Here is a 20,957-nt window from a genome sequence, read left to right on the forward strand (position 1 = left end):
GACAGGAAACTGTGACACTGTACAAAAACCTGTCAAGAACTATTGGAGGAAACAGACATCCTATATGACATACTTAAGTAACATACCTACTGTATGTTAAGATATGTGACAGATCTTCTGTGTCTGTGCTCCTCCTACAGACTGCCTTCCACAGTCATGAATTCCAGTGACAAGGTTTTTCTATGTATAACCTGTTAGGGCTAGGGGGCAGTATTTACACGGCCATATAAAAAACGTACCCGATTTAATCTGGTTACTACTCCTGCCCAGTAACTAGAATATGCATATAATTATTGGCTTTGGATATAAAACACCCTAAAGTTTCTAAAAATGTTTGAATGGTGTCTGTGAGTATAACAGAACTCATATGGCAGGCAAAAACCTGAGAAGATTTCATGCAGGAAGTGGCCTGTCTGACAAGGTGTTGTTGTTCTTGCCTCTGTTTAAGAGTCAGGATCTTAGCTGTAACGTGACACTTCCTACAGCTCCAATAGGCTCTCAGAGCCCGGGAAAAAGCTGAACGATGTCGAGGCAGCTTAAACACATTATCGCTTTTGCCAAGTGGCCGATCAGAGGACAATGGAATTAGGCGCTTGCCCGAGTCAACCCCATGCTGTATTTTCTTTCGGCTGTTTACCTAATTGCAGATTCCCGGTCGGAATATTATCGCTTTTTTACGAGAAAAATGGCATAAAAGTTGATTTTAAACAGCGGTTGACATGCTTCGAAGTACGGTAATTAAATATTAAGAAACCTTTTGTCACGAAAGGCGCCGTGCGCATGACCCTTATTTACCATTCGGATAGTGTCCTGAACACACGAACAAAACGCCGCTGTTGGAACATAACTATGGATTATTTTGGACCAAACCAACATTTGTTATTGAAGTAGAAGTCCTGGGAGTGCATTCTGACGAAGAACAGGAAAGGTAATCAAACTTTTCTAATAGTAAATCGGAGTTTGGTGAAGGCTAAACTTGCTGGGTGTCTAAATAGCTAGGCCTGTAATGCCGGGCTATCTACTTAGAATATTGCAAAATGTGCTTTCACCAAAAAGCTATTTTAAAATTGGACATATCGAGTGCATAGAGGAGTTCTGTATCTATAATTCTTAAAATAATTGTTATGCTTTTTGTGAACGTTTATCGTGAGTAATTTAGTAAATTGTTAGTGAATTCGCCGGAAGTTTGCGGGGGGTATGCTAGTTCTGAACGTCACATGCTAATGTAAAAAGCTGGTTTTTGATATAAATATGAACTTGATTGAACAAAACATGCATGTATTGTATAACATAATGTCCTAGGTGTGTCATCTGATGAAGATCATCAAAGGTTAGTGCTGCATTTAGCTGTCTTCTGGGTATTTGTGACATTATATGCTAGCTTGAAAAATGTGTGTCTGATTATTTCTGGCTGGGTACTCTGCTGACATAATCTAATGTTTTGCTTTCGTTGTAAAGCCTTTTTGAAATCGGACAGTGTGGTTAGATTAACGAGAGTATTGTCTTTAAATAGCTGTAAAATAGTCATATGTTTGAGAAATTGAAGTAATAGCATTTCTAAGGTATTTGAAAATCGCGCTACAGGATTCAACTGGCTGTTACGTAGGTGGGACGATTTGGTGCCACCTGCCCTAGAGAGGATAATAATGATACAATAGTTCCATCCAGTGTTCAACATTCTGCCCAACAAGGTGAAACCTTGACATTGCTTGTAATTTCAAAGGCAAGTTACTAGTGAGAGTCAATAGGTGTCAGTGGAGTCTCATAGTTTGCTACTATTCCTTTCAGCTAGAGATATCAGTTTTTTTCATGGGATGCGTCTCAATCCACCGCATCAGCCTATGGCAGTCTTCTGCATCTGTGGTGGAAGGTGGCCGAGCTACAGCGGTGTTTGTCAGACCATGAGACGTCTTGAAAATCGATCTTCTCACAAATATGTCTGTAGCGTCAGAACGGTTTGACCAAAAAAATGTATATGACCACTCTATGGAAAGATGAGGCTCACTGTCGATGTGCCAACTTCTGTTTGTAGCGTACCACTAATCTGACCCCACTGTGGAAAGGGTAGATTCTAACGAACACAATGGAGAATTTAAGGGGTTAAATATGTGAAATATATATATATATATATTCTGAGCTTTCTTATATTTCATAGTTAAAGGACAGACACTTCATTTTTTGCCATTTATGAATGTGTTTTTAAATCCGTTTCTATGGGATTTTGGTAGTATAGGGCAAATTCAATATTTTATCAAATCATCTTGTTATATATTTTTTATACCTAAAGGTGTTCTAAAATTCCAAATCAAATAGCTTAATGATCCATTCAGTATGTTCTGAGAATAGATAGTTATGCAGAAGGGAGCAATATTGATGAGCTTAAGAAGAGGTTTGATTCCAGGCTGAATTTCACTTCTAGCTCTGTCCCGTTGACTATCCAGAGGTCGCAGTTGTCTGACTCTGCTGTGTACTACTCTGTTCTGAGGTCCACTGTGACAACAGGATATACAGCCCCCCTACAGAAACGAGTGTATGCTTGGCACCAGTGTAGAAAAAATCTAAGCCTTACGTCTGTGGTGGGTGTGACGTTAGCAGGGCTGTACACCTCACACAGTGACACACAGAAGGACATTTCAGAGGAGAGTGAATGAATGCAAACATCAGTCTGAAGATGGAGAAATCAATCAGAATATTGATCATTCTGATTATGACTACAGGTAAACAATACCTAACATTTGAACTCCTTGCATCCTTATAATCAGATTATTACATTATGGTTTTGGTAGTAAAACATATTTTGTTGAAGTAAAGTCATTTAAATGTTAATAATTAGTTGATTTCTAAAAAGTCTTTAAAAATAAGCATGAGTCATCAATTACTTTTATTATATGTTTTCCTCTGCAGGAATGGTATCTGGAGATAGTGTGACTCCTGACAAGGAGAAGTACACCCCCACTGAGGGATCATCAGTGACTCTGAGCTGTAAATATGAAACAAGCAGCAATGATATTTACCTTTACTGGTACCGGCATTATTCTAACCAGGCTCCTCAGTTTCTACTGTATAAAGGTGCCAGATCAAGGAGCAGTGAACACATCCCTGATAAGAGATATACATCCACAACATCCCGGACATCAACTGAACTGTTGATAACAAACCTAACCCTGGCAGACACAGCTCTCTACTACTGTGCTCTCATGGATTATACACAGTGATACAATGTGTACAAGACCCTGTACAAAAACCTGCAGACCAAAATGCTTTGATGAAGTGGAAATCATAATTAAACATTAACCACATTTGATGTCATGATGGCAGAAGTTGAGATCAGAGAACTCTGGTCACACCTGTGCTGTGTGCAATCCCCAGGTGGTCCAGTGTTTATCTGTCTTCATATTCAATGCACTGTGAGAAATATGTATTCTTCACTCTTCAATCAGTAGTCTTCAATTTCACTTACCGTAGGCATGTTTTTTATATATTGGTTGGATAATCACTTGGGAATATGACAAAGTGCAAAAATATTGTTATTTATTGTTGGCCCTACTCACAATTCACACAGCTTGGTGGTGTAGTATGAAAGTCAACCTGAAGGGGGCAACCTAACAAAGCACACACCTTACAGAATCAGAGGATGCCATACAGACAGACACCTCCCCATGGTCTACAACTGCATGTAATACAGAACAACATGAAGCATCAACAGTAGGACAGACGGTGTTAAAGCTCTGTGATAGATAGATCAGCATTGCTCTGCTCCTTACCTTTTCAACTTCAAACTGACTGACTAGTCATGAGAAATTGGCTGATCCTGCATGTTCTGGCTGCATGCTGCTTTGGTATAACATCACTCTGTTCATCTGTCTCTTTCTGTGCATTTGATCATTTAATTTATATACATTATTATTATATGTTGTGAAGATATATTTATCTTTCTTTTCAGGGTGCAGAGCAGAAGAGAATGTAACACAGCCAACAAAATATGTAATGGTCGTAGAAGGGCAACCAACAACACTCACTTGTCTATTTGTGATCAATCACCATATCTCTTCTGGTACAAACAACTAGCAAATATCACCTCCATGTTTATGCTGAGAAGGGATGTTCACCTGCAGACACTACTACTGAGTTCAAGGAGAGATTTGATGCCCTTCTGAATGTCACAGCAAAATCATTCCCCTTAAAGATCCAGAGGTTACAGCTGTCTGGATTTTAGAATAAATACAAAGATATTTCCTCATTTCAAATACATCAATCTGGTAATTGATCTGTCACCTATTCATATTTGTCAGTGGCAGTTCTCAGCAGACCATCCAGACAAACTAACAAAGTTTATGAAGAGGAGGGTAGTTTTGCTTACCTGAAACTACTCCTCAGCATACAGTGTACTGTGGTATAAACAGTATCCAGGATCAGTTCCCCAAGTCCTCCTCTTCATCATCCATGCCTCTAGGACTGTAGTGAGAGATAAACCCCCATACTCTCACCTCACTGTTAAACTGAACAAAGATCTGGAGATCTCCTCTGCTGAAGTGAGAGACTTTGCTCTGTACGACTGTGCTGTAGAGCCCACATTAACATTGTCGTGACGTTGTATTAGTTAATGTGACGACTGTTGCTCATCGAATGATTAACGGTTTATAATTACGTGATTAAATGAATTAACCTCTTACATCTAGGGGGCAGTAATTTCACGGCTGGATAAAAAACGTACCCGATTTAATCTGATTATTAGTCCTGCCCAGAAACTGGAATATGCATATAATTATTAGCTTTGGAGAGAAAACACTCCAAAGTTTCTGAAACTGTTTGAATGGTGTCTGTGAGTATAACAGAACTCCTATGGCAGGCAAAAACCTGAGATGCTTCTGTTCAGGAAGTACCCTGTCTGAACATTTCTTGCCCTTCTTGATTATCTCTATCGTTTACAAAGGATCTCTGCTCTTACGTGACACTTCTCACGTCAACAATGGAGTCTCACAGCCCGGGAAAAACAGGAATGATGTAATTCAAAGCCCTGGCTGAAGCACACGAGAGCAAAAGCTGAGTGGTCAGTCAATGGACTAAGCCTTAGGCGCGTGACACGCCCCGCCCCCGGCTTTCGGTTTTTTCCTCAGTTTACAGACAGGCAGATTCCCGGTCGGAATATTATCGCTTCTCTACGAGATAAATTGCATAAATATTGGTTTTAAACAGCGGTTGACATGCTTCGAAGTACGGTAATGGAATATTTAGAAATTTTTTGTCATATTTTGCGTCATGCTCGTGGCCGAGATTTAGCGTTGGGATAGTGTCTAGAACGCACGAACAAAACGTCGCTGTTTGGATATAACGATGGATTATTTGGGACCAAACCTACATTTGTTATTGAAGTAGAAGTCCTGGCAGTGTATTCTGATGAAGAACAAGCAAGGTAAGAACATTTTTCTTATAGGAAATGTGATTTTGGTGAAGGCTAAACTTGCAGGGTGTCTAAATAGCTAGCCCTGTAACGCCGGGCTATGTACTTACATTATTGCAAAATGTGCTTCATCCGAAAAGCTATTTTAAAATCGGACATATCGAGTGCATAGAGGAGTTCTGTATCTATAATTCTTAAAATAATTGTTATGCTTTTTGTGAACGTTTATCGTGAGTAATTTAGTAAAATCACCGGAAGTGTTCGGTGGGAATGCTAGTTCTGAACGTCACATGCTAATGTAAAAAGCTGGTTTTTGATATAAATATGAACTTGATTGAACAGACATGCATGTATTGTATAACACAATGTCCTAGGTGTGTCATCTGATGAAGATCATCAAAGGTTAGTGCTGCATTTAGATATGGTTTGGGTTTATGTGACATGATATGCTAGCTTGAAAAATGGCTGTGTGATTATTCCTGGCTGGGTACTCTGCTGACATAATCTAATGTTTTGCTTTCGCTGTAAAGCCTTTTTGAAATCGGACAGTTTGGTTAGATAAAGGAGAGTCTTGTCTTTAAATAGCTGTAAAATAGTCATATGTTTGAAAAGTGTAAGTTTTCGGATTTAGAGGAGTTTGAATTTCGCGCCCCGCCCATCATTGGATATTGGAGCAGACGTTCCGCTAGCGGAACGTGTAGATGTAAGAGGTTATTAAGCAATGAATCAAGCAATTATTAACTCATTAACCTGGGGCACCATGGGAACATTGTTTTGATTGAGTTTCTATTTCCCAAATTAACTCAAAGGATATCAGAATATCGATTACAACAGTCGCTAAATTAATCAATTTCCTCTACAGTCTCATAATCTGAAAGTCGTATAATCCGGGAATCTGCACGGACCCGGGCTTTACCACTGAATTTACCACACCAATCTTAGTTGATTATTTATTTACTAGCAAGCTAAAATGATGATAAAAATGCACATACACAAAACACAGTCTAGCTATTGATTAGGACTTAGTATAACGGGCCAACACACTATGGCGCTTGTTACCCAAAATGGGGATTTTAAAGAGAGAGAAAGAAAGGAAGTACACGAGAGAAATATACATTTGGGTTCATTTGTCAGCCATGCTTATTTAAAATTAGCCTTGCCCCGAACTGCCGCTCTTATGGGTCAGAATATAATGATGTAATTACGTGTTGGAGTTCTCAGGTGGGAAGCTCCGCGTGGTCGTTTAGGCTTCTAAATGACGCAGTTCTCCGGCGCAACTCTCCGGTTGTCCTCACGATGTCAGTGTCCTTCTTGGCTAAGTGGTCTGATCCTCACCCTTGATCGGAAAGGGGTCTTCTGAGGACAGACAGCTCTGTAGCTCAGAGCTCACAGCTTCGGCTCGAATGGTGTCGATACCACGATTCAATGGAGAGTGGAGGCTGGGTGGTTCGGCTTGAATTCACCCGCTTAGACACAGCTACTCGTCCGTAGCTCGTGTAGAAAAATATTTCTTTGTCTTCAACCTTGTGTTTCGTTTTGGGGTTCGTCGACTTTGTTAGACCTTAGCTGCAGCTTGGGGTCAATAGTCTCCTATCTTAATTCTTCACTCTCCTGTCTTATACCCTCGGGTCAGAAGTGGGTGTAACAGCCTTTAGGGCAATTCTCTGGGCGGACCAAGTAAAGGGGGCAAGGCTTAGATTTGGCTAAAAATCCGATTTTAGACACTAACTTCACATTTCATCTTTATCAAAACATTCTGTTTGATTTGGATATTTTCCAAACAGCGTACAATGTATAAACATCAGGCATATACTGGGAAAACTCTTAAAGGTACAATGTTTTCATAATAACGTCATCTCTTAACCTTTAAAAACAAATACAAAAGTTACATACATTTTAATATTCCACTTTTCGTTATAACCACCATTGTGGCTGACGGAAACCATTGTTCCAAAGTCCCTTTATTGCATGTTTAATGTTCTGAGGCCAGTTCTCCATTGTTAGGACAAAGGAATTTCTCTGTATTATGGGCATGAGGTGTCATAAAACCCCCACATCTTCAGACCCCTAGATCTCTCCTCCTCTGTTGGGGGTTTGGGAGATAATCTGTGGGGTGGTGGTCTCCTGTACCCTGACCTGATCAGGACAGTCATGACAACATGAAACAGAGAAACACTGTTAAAAACCATACGACACTCTGCACTGTACTGCTGTGCTGTGACCTCCACAGTGCTGCAAAACATACTGACTCAGTAGTGTGCTGAATTTCATGGATTTACAAGCATCTGCTGACTTCTGTTAGACCACAGTGCCATCAAGTGGATTCTCTAGTGAATAAATCAAACGTATATGAAACATCTTTGTTTCTACATTGTCAGTAGGAGGAGCTAGAGTATAAAACTCAGGATTAGATTATGAATTCTCAAGATAAAACATGATACTACCATGAAGAACATAGCCAGTTGATGCTGTGCTTTTCATCAGCAGCTGGTGCTTATTCTACACATCCTGCCATCTACAATGTTGTTCTGTTCACTATTACTCTTCTTTGACTTGATAGGTAAGTAATTACATTTTCATTGAAACTGAGTGTGATTATGTTGAGAGGTATTTATTTTTCAAATCAAAGATCATGAAGATAATGCACTACATGAGGATACATGTTTTTTTTTACTTTGAATACTTTTTATCTTTACACTGCATTTGAAATTAATTAATTATTCCATGTGGGTTTAAAGTAATATATATAATATGTTTTTACAGGTGTCAGTTCTGAACAGGTATTAACACCCTACACTGATGTAGAAGTGGCTTCAGAAAGGGACAGAGTTACTCTCTCTTGCAACTACACCTCCACTGGTAACATTCTATGGTATCGACAATATCCCAAATCAGCACCACAGTTACTGGTTATGGAGTATGCAGATATTACGCCAGGGTTCACTCTAAATCATGACAAAAATTCCAATCTTACGGATCTGAAGATCTCCTCTGCTGAAGTGACAGACTCTGCTATGTACTACTGTGATCTGAAGCCCACAGTGACAGGAAAGCCAGAAACACCGTAGAAAAACCTAACATCGCCTGAGAGAGTATTTCAACTCTGTAGTTCAAGGTTTTATTTGACAAAAGTGCCATCAAATGGAGTCAACATGCACCCATTATATTATGCCAAGAGGGGGAGAATAGTGTCATTCATAACATGTAATGAGTGGAACTGATTCACCCAGAGAGTGAATGTTCCAAGAGAAGATCATTAGAGAAGTCTCTGTCTAACAGAATTCACTCTCCATTAACTGAATGTGTACTAACAGAATGTACACTGTTCAGTACTCATTACAATATGGAATTATCAATTTTTTATTTTTTTATTTCACCTTTATTTAACCAGGTAGGCAAGTTGAGAACAAGTTCTCATTTACAATTGCGACCTGGCCAAGATAAAGCAAAGCTGTTCGACAACATACAAAAACAGAGTTACACATGGAGTAAAACAACATACAATCAATGATACAGTAGACAAAAATAAGACTATATACAATGTGAGCAAATGATGTGAGATAAGGGAGGTAAAGGCAAAGAAGGCCATGGTGGCAAAGTAAATAAAGTATAGCATGTAAAACACTGGAATGGTAGATTTATAATTTGAAGAAAGTTCAAAGTTAAAATATAAATAATATGGGGCAAAGGAGCAAAATAATAAATAAAATAAATAAATACAGTAGGGGAAGAGGTAGTAGTTTGGGCTAAATTATAGATGGGCTATGTACAGGTGCAGTAATCTGGGAGCTGCTCTGATAGCTGGTGCTTAAAGCTAGTGAGGGAGATAAGTGTTTCCAGTTTCAGAGATTTTTGTAGTTCGTTCCAGTCATTGGCAGCAGAGAACTGGAAGGAGAGACGACCAAAGGAGGAGTTGGCTTTAGGGGTGACCAGAGAGATATACCTGCTGGAGCACGTGCTACAGGTGGGTGCTGCTATGGTGACCAGTGAGCGGAGATAAGGGGGGACTTTACCTAGCAGGGTCTTGTAGATGACCTGGAGCCAATGTGTTTGGCGATGATTATGAAGCGAAGGCCAGCCAACGAGAGCGTACAGGTCGCAGTGGTGGGTAGTATATGGGGCTTTGGTGACAAAACGGATGGCACTGTGATAGACTGCATCCAGCTTGTTGAGTAGGGTATTGGAGGCTATTTTGTAAATGACATCGCCGAAGTCGAGGATTGGTAGGATGGTCAGTTTTAAGAGGGTATGTTTGGCAGCATGAGTGAAGGATGCTTTGTTGCGAAATAGGAAGCCAATTCTAGATTTCACTTTGGATTGGAGATGATTGATGTGAGTCTGGAAGGAGAGTTTACAGTCTAACCAGACACCTAGGTATTTGTATTTGTCCACAAATTCTAAGTCAGAACCGTCCAGAGAAGTGATGCTGGACAGGCGGGCAGGTGCAGGCAGCGATCGGTTGAAGAGCATGCATTTAGTTTTACTTGTATTTAGGAGCAGTTGGAGACCACGGAAGGAGAGTTGTATGGCATTGAATCTCGTCTGGAGGGTTGTCAACACAGTGTCCAAAGAAGGGCCAGAAGTATACAGAATGGTGTCGTCTGCGTAGATTTGGTGGATGTTATGGAGGGTAGTAGTGTTAAACTCTCCTGTAGATACAACAGCTCATTAACCAACAGTCTGTTATGGTACCTCCAGCACCCTGGATCCTCTCCACAGTTCCTCATAGTGGACTACTCTGGGATCATAACCAACACTGATAGTACAAAATGGACCCTCACACATGAAAAAGAGGACAACCGTGTGGATCTGCATATCTCTTCTACTGAAGTGACAGACTCTGCTCTGTACTACTGTACCCTGCAGCCCACAGTGACAGAAAACTCAGAGACACTACAAAGACCTAGAACATCTGATTACGGGGAGAAAGTTATCAACAGGCAGGTTAATGAATATGTCCTAATGTAACTCTTGGATGTCGTGGGTGTGGAGTCAGGCGCAGGAGGCAGAAAAATGTTTGGTACAATATATTTAATAAGTACCACAAAAGAGAAAATATGCCCAAACACAACAGGGCGTAACAAAACCCAAAGTCCAACAACACGATCCACTACACAAACACAGTGAAAACACGTAACAAGCCCGCACACAGAACAGGTGGCGAGGCGGGCTTAAATAACACCACTAATTACCTAATAGAACCCAGGTGCAACTAATAAAGACATAAATAACAGAAAAACGAAAAGGGGATCGATGGCAGCTAGAAGGCCGGTGACGACGACCGCCGAGCGCCACCCGAACAGGGAGAGGAACCACCCTCGACAGTAGTTGTGAAACCTAAACACTAAACACCTCTATTCTAGTCATAACCCTAACCCTAACTTCATGTCCAGATCAACTATAAATGTTTTACTATTTTCTTCATAATTACATATAATATGAATGAAGTACAACTGTATCAAATACCCTATTTTCATACTCCTAATTAACCTTACAACACTGAAGACTCTTGTCACTTCCATGCCAGTCAGAAAATCTACCGTATTTTATTTCTGAACAATCAAAAGCAGCTTTATAAAAAGAAGAGTAGAAGATAACATAAGACATTAAGTCAAAAATATTCCCAAACCTCCTTTCAAAAAATAATAAGTAACAGAAAGTATAAGAAATGTATGTACCAAAATAGCAAAGTTAAATGAAATAAAAACCAAAAAACAACAATTGATTTGTATTGTTTAATGTTTTTTTAACTTGTTATTTTATGTTATGTTGTACGCTTCTTTTTGTAATTTTATTTCATTTGAGACTTCTTGTTATTGATGTATTTTATGTTTGACATTCAATAGAACAAATTACAAAGGTTAATAAAAGAAAATACAAAAACAGCACAATTGCACTGTATTCATTTCAAACTTTTTTCTTCACAATGCAGTGTAATATGAATGGAGTAGTTAAAAATAAATGAATGCATCAATACTAACATTAAACAAGGATTGCATGGCATACACAGAAACAACACATTTGGATGTTCAACAGCCCCTGTCTTTGGAGGTAGGTGGAGCTACAACATTTTCTCAAATCATCAAGACTGAACAATTATTGCAGAGAGAGATATTCAACTCTGCCTATGTTGTGTCGGAGTATTTTTGATACTGTGTCTATCAGCTATGTTGCTGCTTTCATCATTTCTCATCCTCCTAGTCCTTTTTGGTGAGTACTGTATTCAATTTGACAGTTTTAATTTAAAACCCAGAATGTATTTCAAAGTTGTCAAAATTACAATTATACTTCAGATTTGAGTATCACTAAATTGTATTATGATAATGAGAAGGGGAAAGGCATTATCAACAGACCAAAAAGTCAACAACAGCAGCATGTTTTTCCTTTCTTGACAAGTAGCAGTTTTGAAGATGACAAACCCACTAGGCCTATGGTGGGTTGTGTGGAGGGTGATACCATCACACTATTCTGTAGCTACACTGGCTCTGTAAACAATCTACAGTGGTATCATTAGTATCCCAGGTCTAAACCAGTGTTCCTGATTCTCAGCACGAAATCAGGATATGTCAAGAAACTTGTCCCTCCTCGCCTTCCAGCTCAGATTCATACAGACCGTGTGGAAAAACAAACAAACAAACACTACTTCAAAAAGTAGACATTTTCAGATAGAAATTAAGTCTAAAATAAACTGAGGAGGAGGCCAATAGGAACTAAAAACCGTTAATCACAAACCACAGAAGAAGAGTTACATATCCAGTTATCAGAGGAGGGGCCTCATAGTCAAACACTGGTATAGACTGGGTATAGCTGCAAACATGAGGATGTCTCTGTAGAGGAACTACTCAGCTCTCTCACTGTCTTATCTCTCAGTTGGTTTATCTAGTCTGTCAGGATGTCACTCATATTACTGTTGTTTCTCTCTGCATTTGTAGGTGAGTGCTGAATTCTCAGTTTAATAAACAAATAACATTTTGAATATAGTGACATTGCTTTTTTCAGTTAATGATTGCATTATTAACAACGAAGTGGTATTTTACTGGAAAGTTTCAATTCTTTCTCTTGTCATACTTTATGGGCACCTAACCCATGTATTGTTTCTCATTTGGAATAAACATTAACACAATGACAATACTTACGTTGTTGCAGCTGATAGTTTGGAGCAGGAAACAATAACTCCATTGAAGCCTGAAGTCAATGCTCTCCAAGGAACAGGCATCACTCTCTCCTGCAAATACAAGGGCAACATTGTCAATCTATCATATTCCAATCCAAGATGGCATAGCAGTCAGACATCCTTTGTCCTCGTCTTGTCGTGTCCCGTGTACAGTGAGGGAAAAAAGTATTTGATCCCCTGCTGATTTTGTACTTTTGCCCACTGACAAAGAAATGATCAGTCTATAATTTTAATGGTAGGTTTATTTGAACAGTGAGAGACAGAATAACAACAACAAAAATCCTGAAAAACGCATGTCAAAAATGTTATAAATTGATTCGCATTTTAATGAGGGAAATAAGTATTTATCTCACCTCATTTAATCACTTTCTATATAGACTCATTTTTCTACTATATTATTGACTGTATGTTTGTTTTACTCCATGTGTAACTCTGTGTTGTTGTATGTGTCAAACTGCTTGCTTTATCTTGGCCAGGTCGCAATTGTAATTGAGAACTTGTTATCAACTTGCCTACCTGGTTAAATAAAGGTGAAAAAAATTAAAATAATCTACAATGGTACCGTCAATACCCCGGATCCAGACCAGAATGTTTTGATCCAACAAAGAGGCATTTATATACAGAATACATCAGTTACGACTCCACGACACACTGGTAGACTGAAAGAAGGGAAGACCCGTGATGACTTGATGATCTCCTCTGTACCACTGCGCCTTGCAGCCCACAGTGACAGGAAACCCAGACACACTGTACAAAAACCTGTCAAGACCCTTGGGGGTGAACAGTGCATTGTGTTCTGATCAATCAGTTATTATTTAGAGTACATTAATACATACATTTTTTCCTGAAAATCCACATGAATTGAAAAAGATGCAAGAAAACACCTTTAATATAAATATTATTGACGAAATAATACTTTAAATTGTCTGCATCTTCCTGATATAACATGATCAAAGATACTAGTCTGAATAAATACAGATTGAAGAACATTTGTGGTGTTGTTTTGCTTCCTTTTTGCAGGGGTTCCCAATCGTTTTCACTTGGTGACTCCATTCCAGCATCGTGGAACATCACGCAATGATTATTCATGTGATATTTGAGTGACAAACAAACTAACAATATCTATGGGCTAGAAAAACATTAAAAAACTTGATCTGTACATTGCTGACAAGTTATAAATAGCTCTCTAAGGTATGCAATGAATAACATGACAAGAGGAACTGATGATGCACTACCCATTTTCGAAATTGCACCTCGTGCATTCTACAATTACAACTTTCAAGAATAAGTTTAAAGCCGCACTGGCTGACCCCTCACCCCACAGTTTGGGAACCACTGTTTTGAGGATTATGGGCAGTAATTGTCTTATTCTTCTTATTTTGGTGAACAGCATACATTTTGAGACAATACCAATAGAGGGCAGTCATGAGCTGAAATATCTCTACTCAGAACTCCAGCGAAATCATGAGGATGACATTGAGCAGAAATCCAACCCAGAAAGACAGTTGAACTGAAATACCCAACCAACTTTAGTGCAGAGAGGTGGAGCCTCAAAGTCTATGAGTGCTTTAACCTGTTTAGGATAGGGGGCAGTATTTTCACGGCCGGATAAAAAACGTACCCGATTTAATCTGGTTATTACTCCTGCCCAGAAACGAGAATATGCATATAATTATTTTATTTGGATAGAAAACACCCTAAAGTTTCTAAAACTGTTTGAATGGTGTCTGTGAGTATAACAGAACTCATATGGCAGGCCAAAAACCTGAGAAGATTCTATATGGGAAGTGCCCTCTCTGACCATTTCTTGGCCTTCTGTAGCCTCTTTATCGAAAATATAGGATCTCTGCTGTAACGTGACATCTAAGGCTCCCATAGGCTCTCAGAAGGCGCCAGAACGTGGAATGATAACTCTGCAGTCCCTGGGCGAAAAACAGTAGGGGTTTTGGAAAGTGGTCGTTCTGAGAACAATGACACTGGTCCGCGCGTGCACCCACCAAGTTTGGCACTCACCAAACTCAGATTTACTATAAGAAAAATTGGATTACCTTTGCTGTTCTTCGTCAGAATGCACTCCCAGGACTTCTACGTCATCCACAAATCTGAGTTTGGTGAGTACCAAACTTGGTGGGTGTCAAAATAGCTAGCCAGTGATGGCCGGGCTATCTACTCAGAATATTGCAAAATGTGCTTTCACCGAAAAGCTATTTTAAAATCGGACACTGCGATTGCATAAAGGAGTTCTGTATCTATAATTCTTAAAATAATTGTTATGTTTTTTGTGAAAGCTTATCGTGAGTAATTTTGTAAATTCACCGGAAGTGTTCGGTGGGAATGCTAGTTCTGAACGTCACATGCTAATGTAAAAAGCTGTTTTTTGATATAAATATGAACTTGATTGAACAAAACATGCATGTAGTGTATAACATAATGTCCTAGGAGTGTCATCTGATGAATATCATCAAAGGATAGTGCTGCATTTAGCTGTGGTTTTGTTTTTTGTGACATTATATGCTAGCTTGAAAATGGGTGTCTGATTATTTCTGGCTGGGTACTCTCCTGACATAATCTAATGTTTTGCTTTCGTTGTAAAGCCTTTTTGAAATCGGACAGTGTGGTTAGATAAAGGAGAGTCTTGTCTTTAAAAATGTGTAAAATAGTCATGTGTTTTAAAAAAATTGAAGTTTTCGGATTTTCGAGGAGTTTGTATTTCGTGCCACGCCCTATCATTGGATATTGGAGCGGTGTTCCGCTAGCGGAACGTCTAGATGTAAGAGGTTTTAAGCCATTTTGCCACAACTTTGGAAGTATGCTTGAGGTCATTGTCCATTTGGAAGACCCATTTGCGACCAAGCATTAACTTCCTGACTGATGTCTTGAGATGTTGCTTTAATATATCCACATATTTTTCCTCCCTCATGAAGCCATCTATTTTTTGAAGTGCACCAGTCCCTCCTGCAGCAACGCACCCCCACAACATGATGCTGCCACCCCGCGCTTCATGGTTGGGATGGTGTCCTTCAGCTTGCAAGCCTCCCCCTTTTTCCTCCAAGCATAACGATTGTCATTATGGCCAAACAGTTATATTTTTGTTTCATCAGACCAGAGGACAGTTCTCCAAAAAGTACGATCTTTGTTCCCATGAGCAGTTGCAAACCGTAGTCTGGCTTTTTTAAGACGGTTTTGGAGCAATGGCTTCTTCCTTGCTGAGTACCTTTCAGGTTATATCAATATAGGACTCGTTTTACTATGGATATAGATACTTTGATCCCTGTTTCCTCCAGCATCTTCACAAGGTCCTTTGCTGTTGTTCTGGGATTGATTTGCACTTTTCACACCAAAGTACGTTAATCTCTAGGAGACAGAACGCGTCTCCTTCCTGAGTGGTATGACGGCTGCGTGGTCCCATGGTGTTTATACTTGTGTACTATTGTTTGTACAGATGAACGTGGTACCTTCAGGCGTTTGGAAATTGCTTCCAAGGATGAACCAGACTTGTGGAGGTCTACAATTTTTTTCTGAGATCTTGGCTGATTTCTTTTGATTTTCCCATGATGTCAAGCAAAGAGGCACTGAGTTTGAAGGTAGGCCTTGAAATACATCCACAGGTACACCTCCAATTGACTCAAATTATGTCAATTAGCCTATCAGAAGCTTCTAAAGCCATGACATAATTTCCTTCAATTTTCCAAGCTGTTTAAAGGCACTGTCAACTTAGTGTATGTAAACTTCTGACCCACTGGAATTGTGATACAATGAATTTTTTGTGAAATAATCTGTCTATAAACAATTGTTGGAAAAATGACTTGTGTTATGCACAAAGTAGATGTCCTAACGACTTGTCAAAACTATAGTTTGTTAACAAGAATTTTGTGTTGTGTTTGAAAAAATTGTTTTAATGACTCCAACCTAAGTGTATGTAAACTTCCGACTTAAACTGTAAATCACAATGGCATATTGGCTTAGGAATACTTGACTTATCCTGGCTGCATGATATTTTGGTACAGTATACTGCTTCTCCTTCCTATTCTCTTTGTCAGAATTTTAGCTAATAACTTATTAAATATTATTGATTATTTAACAGTATTATTATAACTTCTTCAGATTGCAGAGGTGAAGAGGCTGTTGACCAGCAGAGTGGACATGTTACTGCCCTTGAAGGAGGACTGGTAACACTCAGCTGTACCTACACTACCAGTAGTACATCTCCTGATCTCTTCTGGTACATCCCGTTAACTAGAGACTCTCCTCAGTATGTCCTGAGAAGAGATCGTTATTCAGAAGGGAGCAATAGTGATGAGTTCAAGAAGAGGTTTGATTCCAGGCGGAATTTCACTTCTAGCTCCTTCCCCTTGACGATCCAGAGGTTGCAGCTGTCTGACTCTGCTGTGTACTACTGTGCTCTGAGGCCCACTGTGACAACAGGAGATTCAGTCACTGTACAACAACACAGGGTAGAGTGTTGTTCAGACAATGTCACAAACTTCTCAATGTTTGATGATACACAGAAAGAGGAGGAGACAAGGATTTCAAAGTCTCGTCATGGCCTAGTTGATTCAGATTGGTATTACTCTTCTCCCACTGATCTCACAGTAACAGACATGGAACCCTGGCTGAGGAATGTACTGATTCTTGCTGCATGTTGTTATGGTATGATCATATGTTCCTAATTTGTTTACTGCCTTTGCTCCAATCATCATCATAGTGATGATGATGATTATGATGATGATAAAGTCATTTTTTATGCAATAAAGGTGGCTCTCAATTCAGCTTGAAATGTGGAAATACTGTATCTCATTTATTAGAAAATATTATTTTTGTTTTGTAATGTATCTTTATGAGACTAGAGCAATACACAGTAATGTGTATAACACAGGAATGAAAAAGACAGCATCAACCACAAGGGGACGACATTATCAAGTTGGTGTTGATTTCTATTCTGAAATGACTTGTCTATATGAGCAACCCCTCTGTGCTGTGCTGCATGGTCTTGGCCTGTGCTGCCACAAAGACAGGAATCAAGAGAGCACCAGCTTCATACAATCTAACGTGTTCATGCTCTTGCTCTTGCTACAGTATCAGAATACAGCGAACAGTAGCTGAGGTTTGATCTTCAGTGTAAGACTGTCATGCAGAAATGTCTAATTCTTCTTGTTGTCTCAGGTAAATGTATATGATATATAGAGCATCACTTTTAACATGAGTAGCATTACTAGAATAGAAAATGATGCTGATACCATTAGATGATATGTTACAGTGAGACAGAATGTTATGTACAGTATTATCATTTGGATTTTATTGTTCTATTTCTGTCTACAGTAGTAATACTGCATTCACTGCATCATCTTTAAAGAAATGATTGCTGGGGATCACATTACTCCTGTAAAGCCCAGAGTCATCTGTACAGAAGGAGAATCTGTAACACTGAGTTGCTCATATGATACAAGCAGCGATACAATTATGCTTTATTGGTACTATCACGTTTACTCCCGCACCCCCTCTCCCACGCTCAACATCGCCGGTCTATTAACCACCTGACCTGGCAACCCATCAATCCTTGCACTTGGCAACCTTCATTACGCACACCTGCGCCTCATCATTAGGCACAACTGGACTCCATCACTTCCCTGATTTCTTCCTCTTTATTTAGCCCTCTGTTGTCATCAGTCCTTAAGTGTTATTCGTTTTTCTCTCACGTTCAGTAGGCTTCCCATGTTTGTTATTTTGTAGCTGTTCAGTCTTAAAACATATAACCCTGGAGGACACAGCTCTCTACTAATGTGCTTTTGGGAAAGGATGCACATTTTTATTTTCTTGCATTTCAGATTCCTAGAATATGTTTTCAGGCTACCAGAGTGATTTTGGTCACACCTGTTAATGTCCTCTCTCCTTTCAAGAGTGAGTAGTACAGCAGCCTATCAACAGCAGCACTAGTGTAGAGAGAAAAAACTATTTAACCTCTGTAGTGGATGTGAACACACAAGCCGGACAAAGATAAAAGTTATCTCACGTCAGTTTTCTATAGGGGATGGAATTTTCTCCAACAGTCTTGAGGAGGATGTGATACATGGTGGCAGTGTCAAGCTTTCCTGCAACTACACAGTATCTGGTGGAGGCAGTGTCTTCTGGTATCACCAATATCACACATCTGCTCCCCAATTCCTCCTCCTCATCTCAGTGTATTCATCATCTACTGAGACAATAGTTACTGCAGATCCACCATATCCTCAACCGTCAGTTAATGTTGACAAAGTGACCGAATGTGTGGATCTGGCGATCACCTCTATTGAAGTGACAGACTCCGCTCTGTACTGCTATGCATTGAGGCCCACAGTGACAGGAAACCCAGACCTACAATCCTTATTGTGAACAGTTTAAAATGTTAATTCTCTGACTGTTCCAACGCAGGATTACAACCAAATTCAGTTCACGCTACCAGTAATTTGTAAATCTAATTAATGACATTTAAATTGACAAGATTTATTAAACTCAATTTCTGTAGAGGGCCTCACTCCAGCACTACACAAACCTCTATTTCTCTAAGCAGGTGGCTCTTCCTCCTGACAGTGGAGGTATTTGCAGGGCAGACAGGTAGCAGCCATACACTACATATCACACCCTGCAGATCAAAGCACACTGAATATCACAGTACACTGCATATCATAAATGTGTGTTAAACCCTCTTTCCTAGCTACATTCTGTCGCATACACCATGATGTTGCTCACTTCAATCTTACTGTTTTTAGCACTTGTGGGTGAGTAAGGTTTTATGTAAAGTCATTTCCACACTGTCTGGCATTGTTTCATTGGTAAATATTGGGCTGCTTCAAATATAAAATAAGAGGTTTTCATGTTTAGTCGCATGCTTGTTTTCTTCTCCTTCACAGGTGATACTTTAGAGGATGATATTACTCCAACCAGCCATGAGGAGTTTTATTTAGAGGGTAGCAGAGTTAAGATCTCCTGTAACTATACAGTAATAGCAGATAGTCTGCTGTAGTACAGACAGTACTCTGGATCAGGTCCTCAATTCCTTTACCTGGTCACAGCTACCAATAATCCATATGAAGTGAGAGGTGATCCACAAGACATTCAACTGGCTGTTAAACTGAACAAAGAGAGAACCTGTGAACATTACAGAGTGTTCTTTAGCTTTAGCGGGTCTTTTTTGTAGCAGTTCATCTCGTGTTTTCTCCAATGCCAAATTAAGAGCTTCATCCACACATTGTGGAGAATAGACGCTAATTAGAAACCTATTGCGCATCTCCGCTGCTTTTTTTCCAGACAGTACTCTGGAACAAGTCTCCAATTCCTTTATAGAGTAACAACTAACAATATTCCATATAAGGTGAGAGGTGATCCACAAGACTTTCGACTGTCAGTTAATCTGAATGAAGAGAGAACCGTGTGGATCTGGAGATCTCTGCTGAAGTGACAGACTCTGCTCTGTACTACAGTTCTCTGAGGCTCACAGTGACAGGAAATCCAGTAACACAATACTGATCCTGACAATACACACACAGTCAACCTGAATCTGAGACCCCTAGAACCGGAGTCTGAATAGATCCTATTTCCCATCCATTATATTCCCTTCTTAATATGAAGGTTTTTTTTCATGTTTGACTACAGTACCTGTGACTGGATTTTATATTTGTCATGAATATCAGAATAATTTAATCTGATTTAACATTCTAAACATTCTCTCATTTTAATTCCATTGAATCCATCTTTACTGTCATTTAGGAAACCAAACCTTCATCACCATCATCAACACTCTTCATTTTGAGCCGTTATTAAATGGGTTTTATGTCATAAACTGAGGGGTAGGTTGCCAGTTCTTTTTCCCGGACCTGGTAACTGGAGGGTTGCTGGGTTCAGATCCTGACTACAATTCCTTACCTTTGAGACCTTGAGCAAGGCCCTTAACCCCAGAACATGCTCTCCATCCAGCGGCGCTGCACTGCCACGACCCTGTGTTTCCTCTCAATTGTGTGTGTGTGTGAGATGTACTATTTGGGGGAGTGTAACATGGACAATACAGTTGTATAGGGAGGAGCTACAAAGATCCTGTTCAAACTGTACATATGATTACAGGATACACATTTTAGTTAGTTAGTTGGTCAACACACAGTAGATTCATGATGTTACTTGGTTTGATCTGGATGTTCTCTACATTTTGTACAGGTGAGCGTTAAAAACAAAAATAAGTGAGCCTATATTGTTAATGGAAATTAAGATTGACACCCAATTGATTATGTTTCTATATTTTCTTTACAGAATTAATTGCTGGGGTGCACATTACTGCTGGAAAGCATGAAGTCATCAGTACAGAGGGAAAACCTGTGACTCTGAGCTGCTCATATGATACGAGCTGGAATTATC

At 39.5% G+C, this 20,957-nt stretch overlaps 1 protein-coding gene and 1 long non-coding RNA gene across 2 annotated transcripts in view; both read left to right on the top strand.

Annotated features, from left to right (window-relative positions):
- Positions 1 to 11,700: 11,700 nt before the first annotated feature.
- Positions 11,701 to 13,145, top strand: LOC115156970 (uncharacterized). Its single transcript, XR_003868359.1, has 2 exons — positions 11,701 to 12,333; positions 12,548 to 13,145. It is a non-coding gene; the product is annotated as an uncharacterized LOC115156970 (long non-coding RNA).
- A 1,498-nt stretch (positions 13,146 to 14,643) lies between these two features.
- The window catches only part of LOC115157737 (uncharacterized), a 55,680-nt gene continuing 49,366 nt past the window's right edge, over positions 14,644 to 20,957 (top strand). Inside the window, exons 1-2 of the mRNA XM_029706178.1 lie at positions 14,644 to 14,686; positions 16,680 to 17,225. Of these exons, the coding sequence (XP_029562038.1) occupies positions 14,644 to 14,686; positions 16,680 to 17,225 (589 nt within the window). The remainder of the gene's footprint in view (positions 14,687 to 16,679; positions 17,226 to 20,957) is intronic.

The sequence above is a fragment of the Salmo trutta genome, chromosome 21 (genome assembly GCF_901001165.1).
Source record: "Salmo trutta chromosome 21, fSalTru1.1, whole genome shotgun sequence".
Lineage (NCBI taxonomy): Eukaryota > Metazoa > Chordata > Actinopteri > Salmoniformes > Salmonidae > Salmo > Salmo trutta.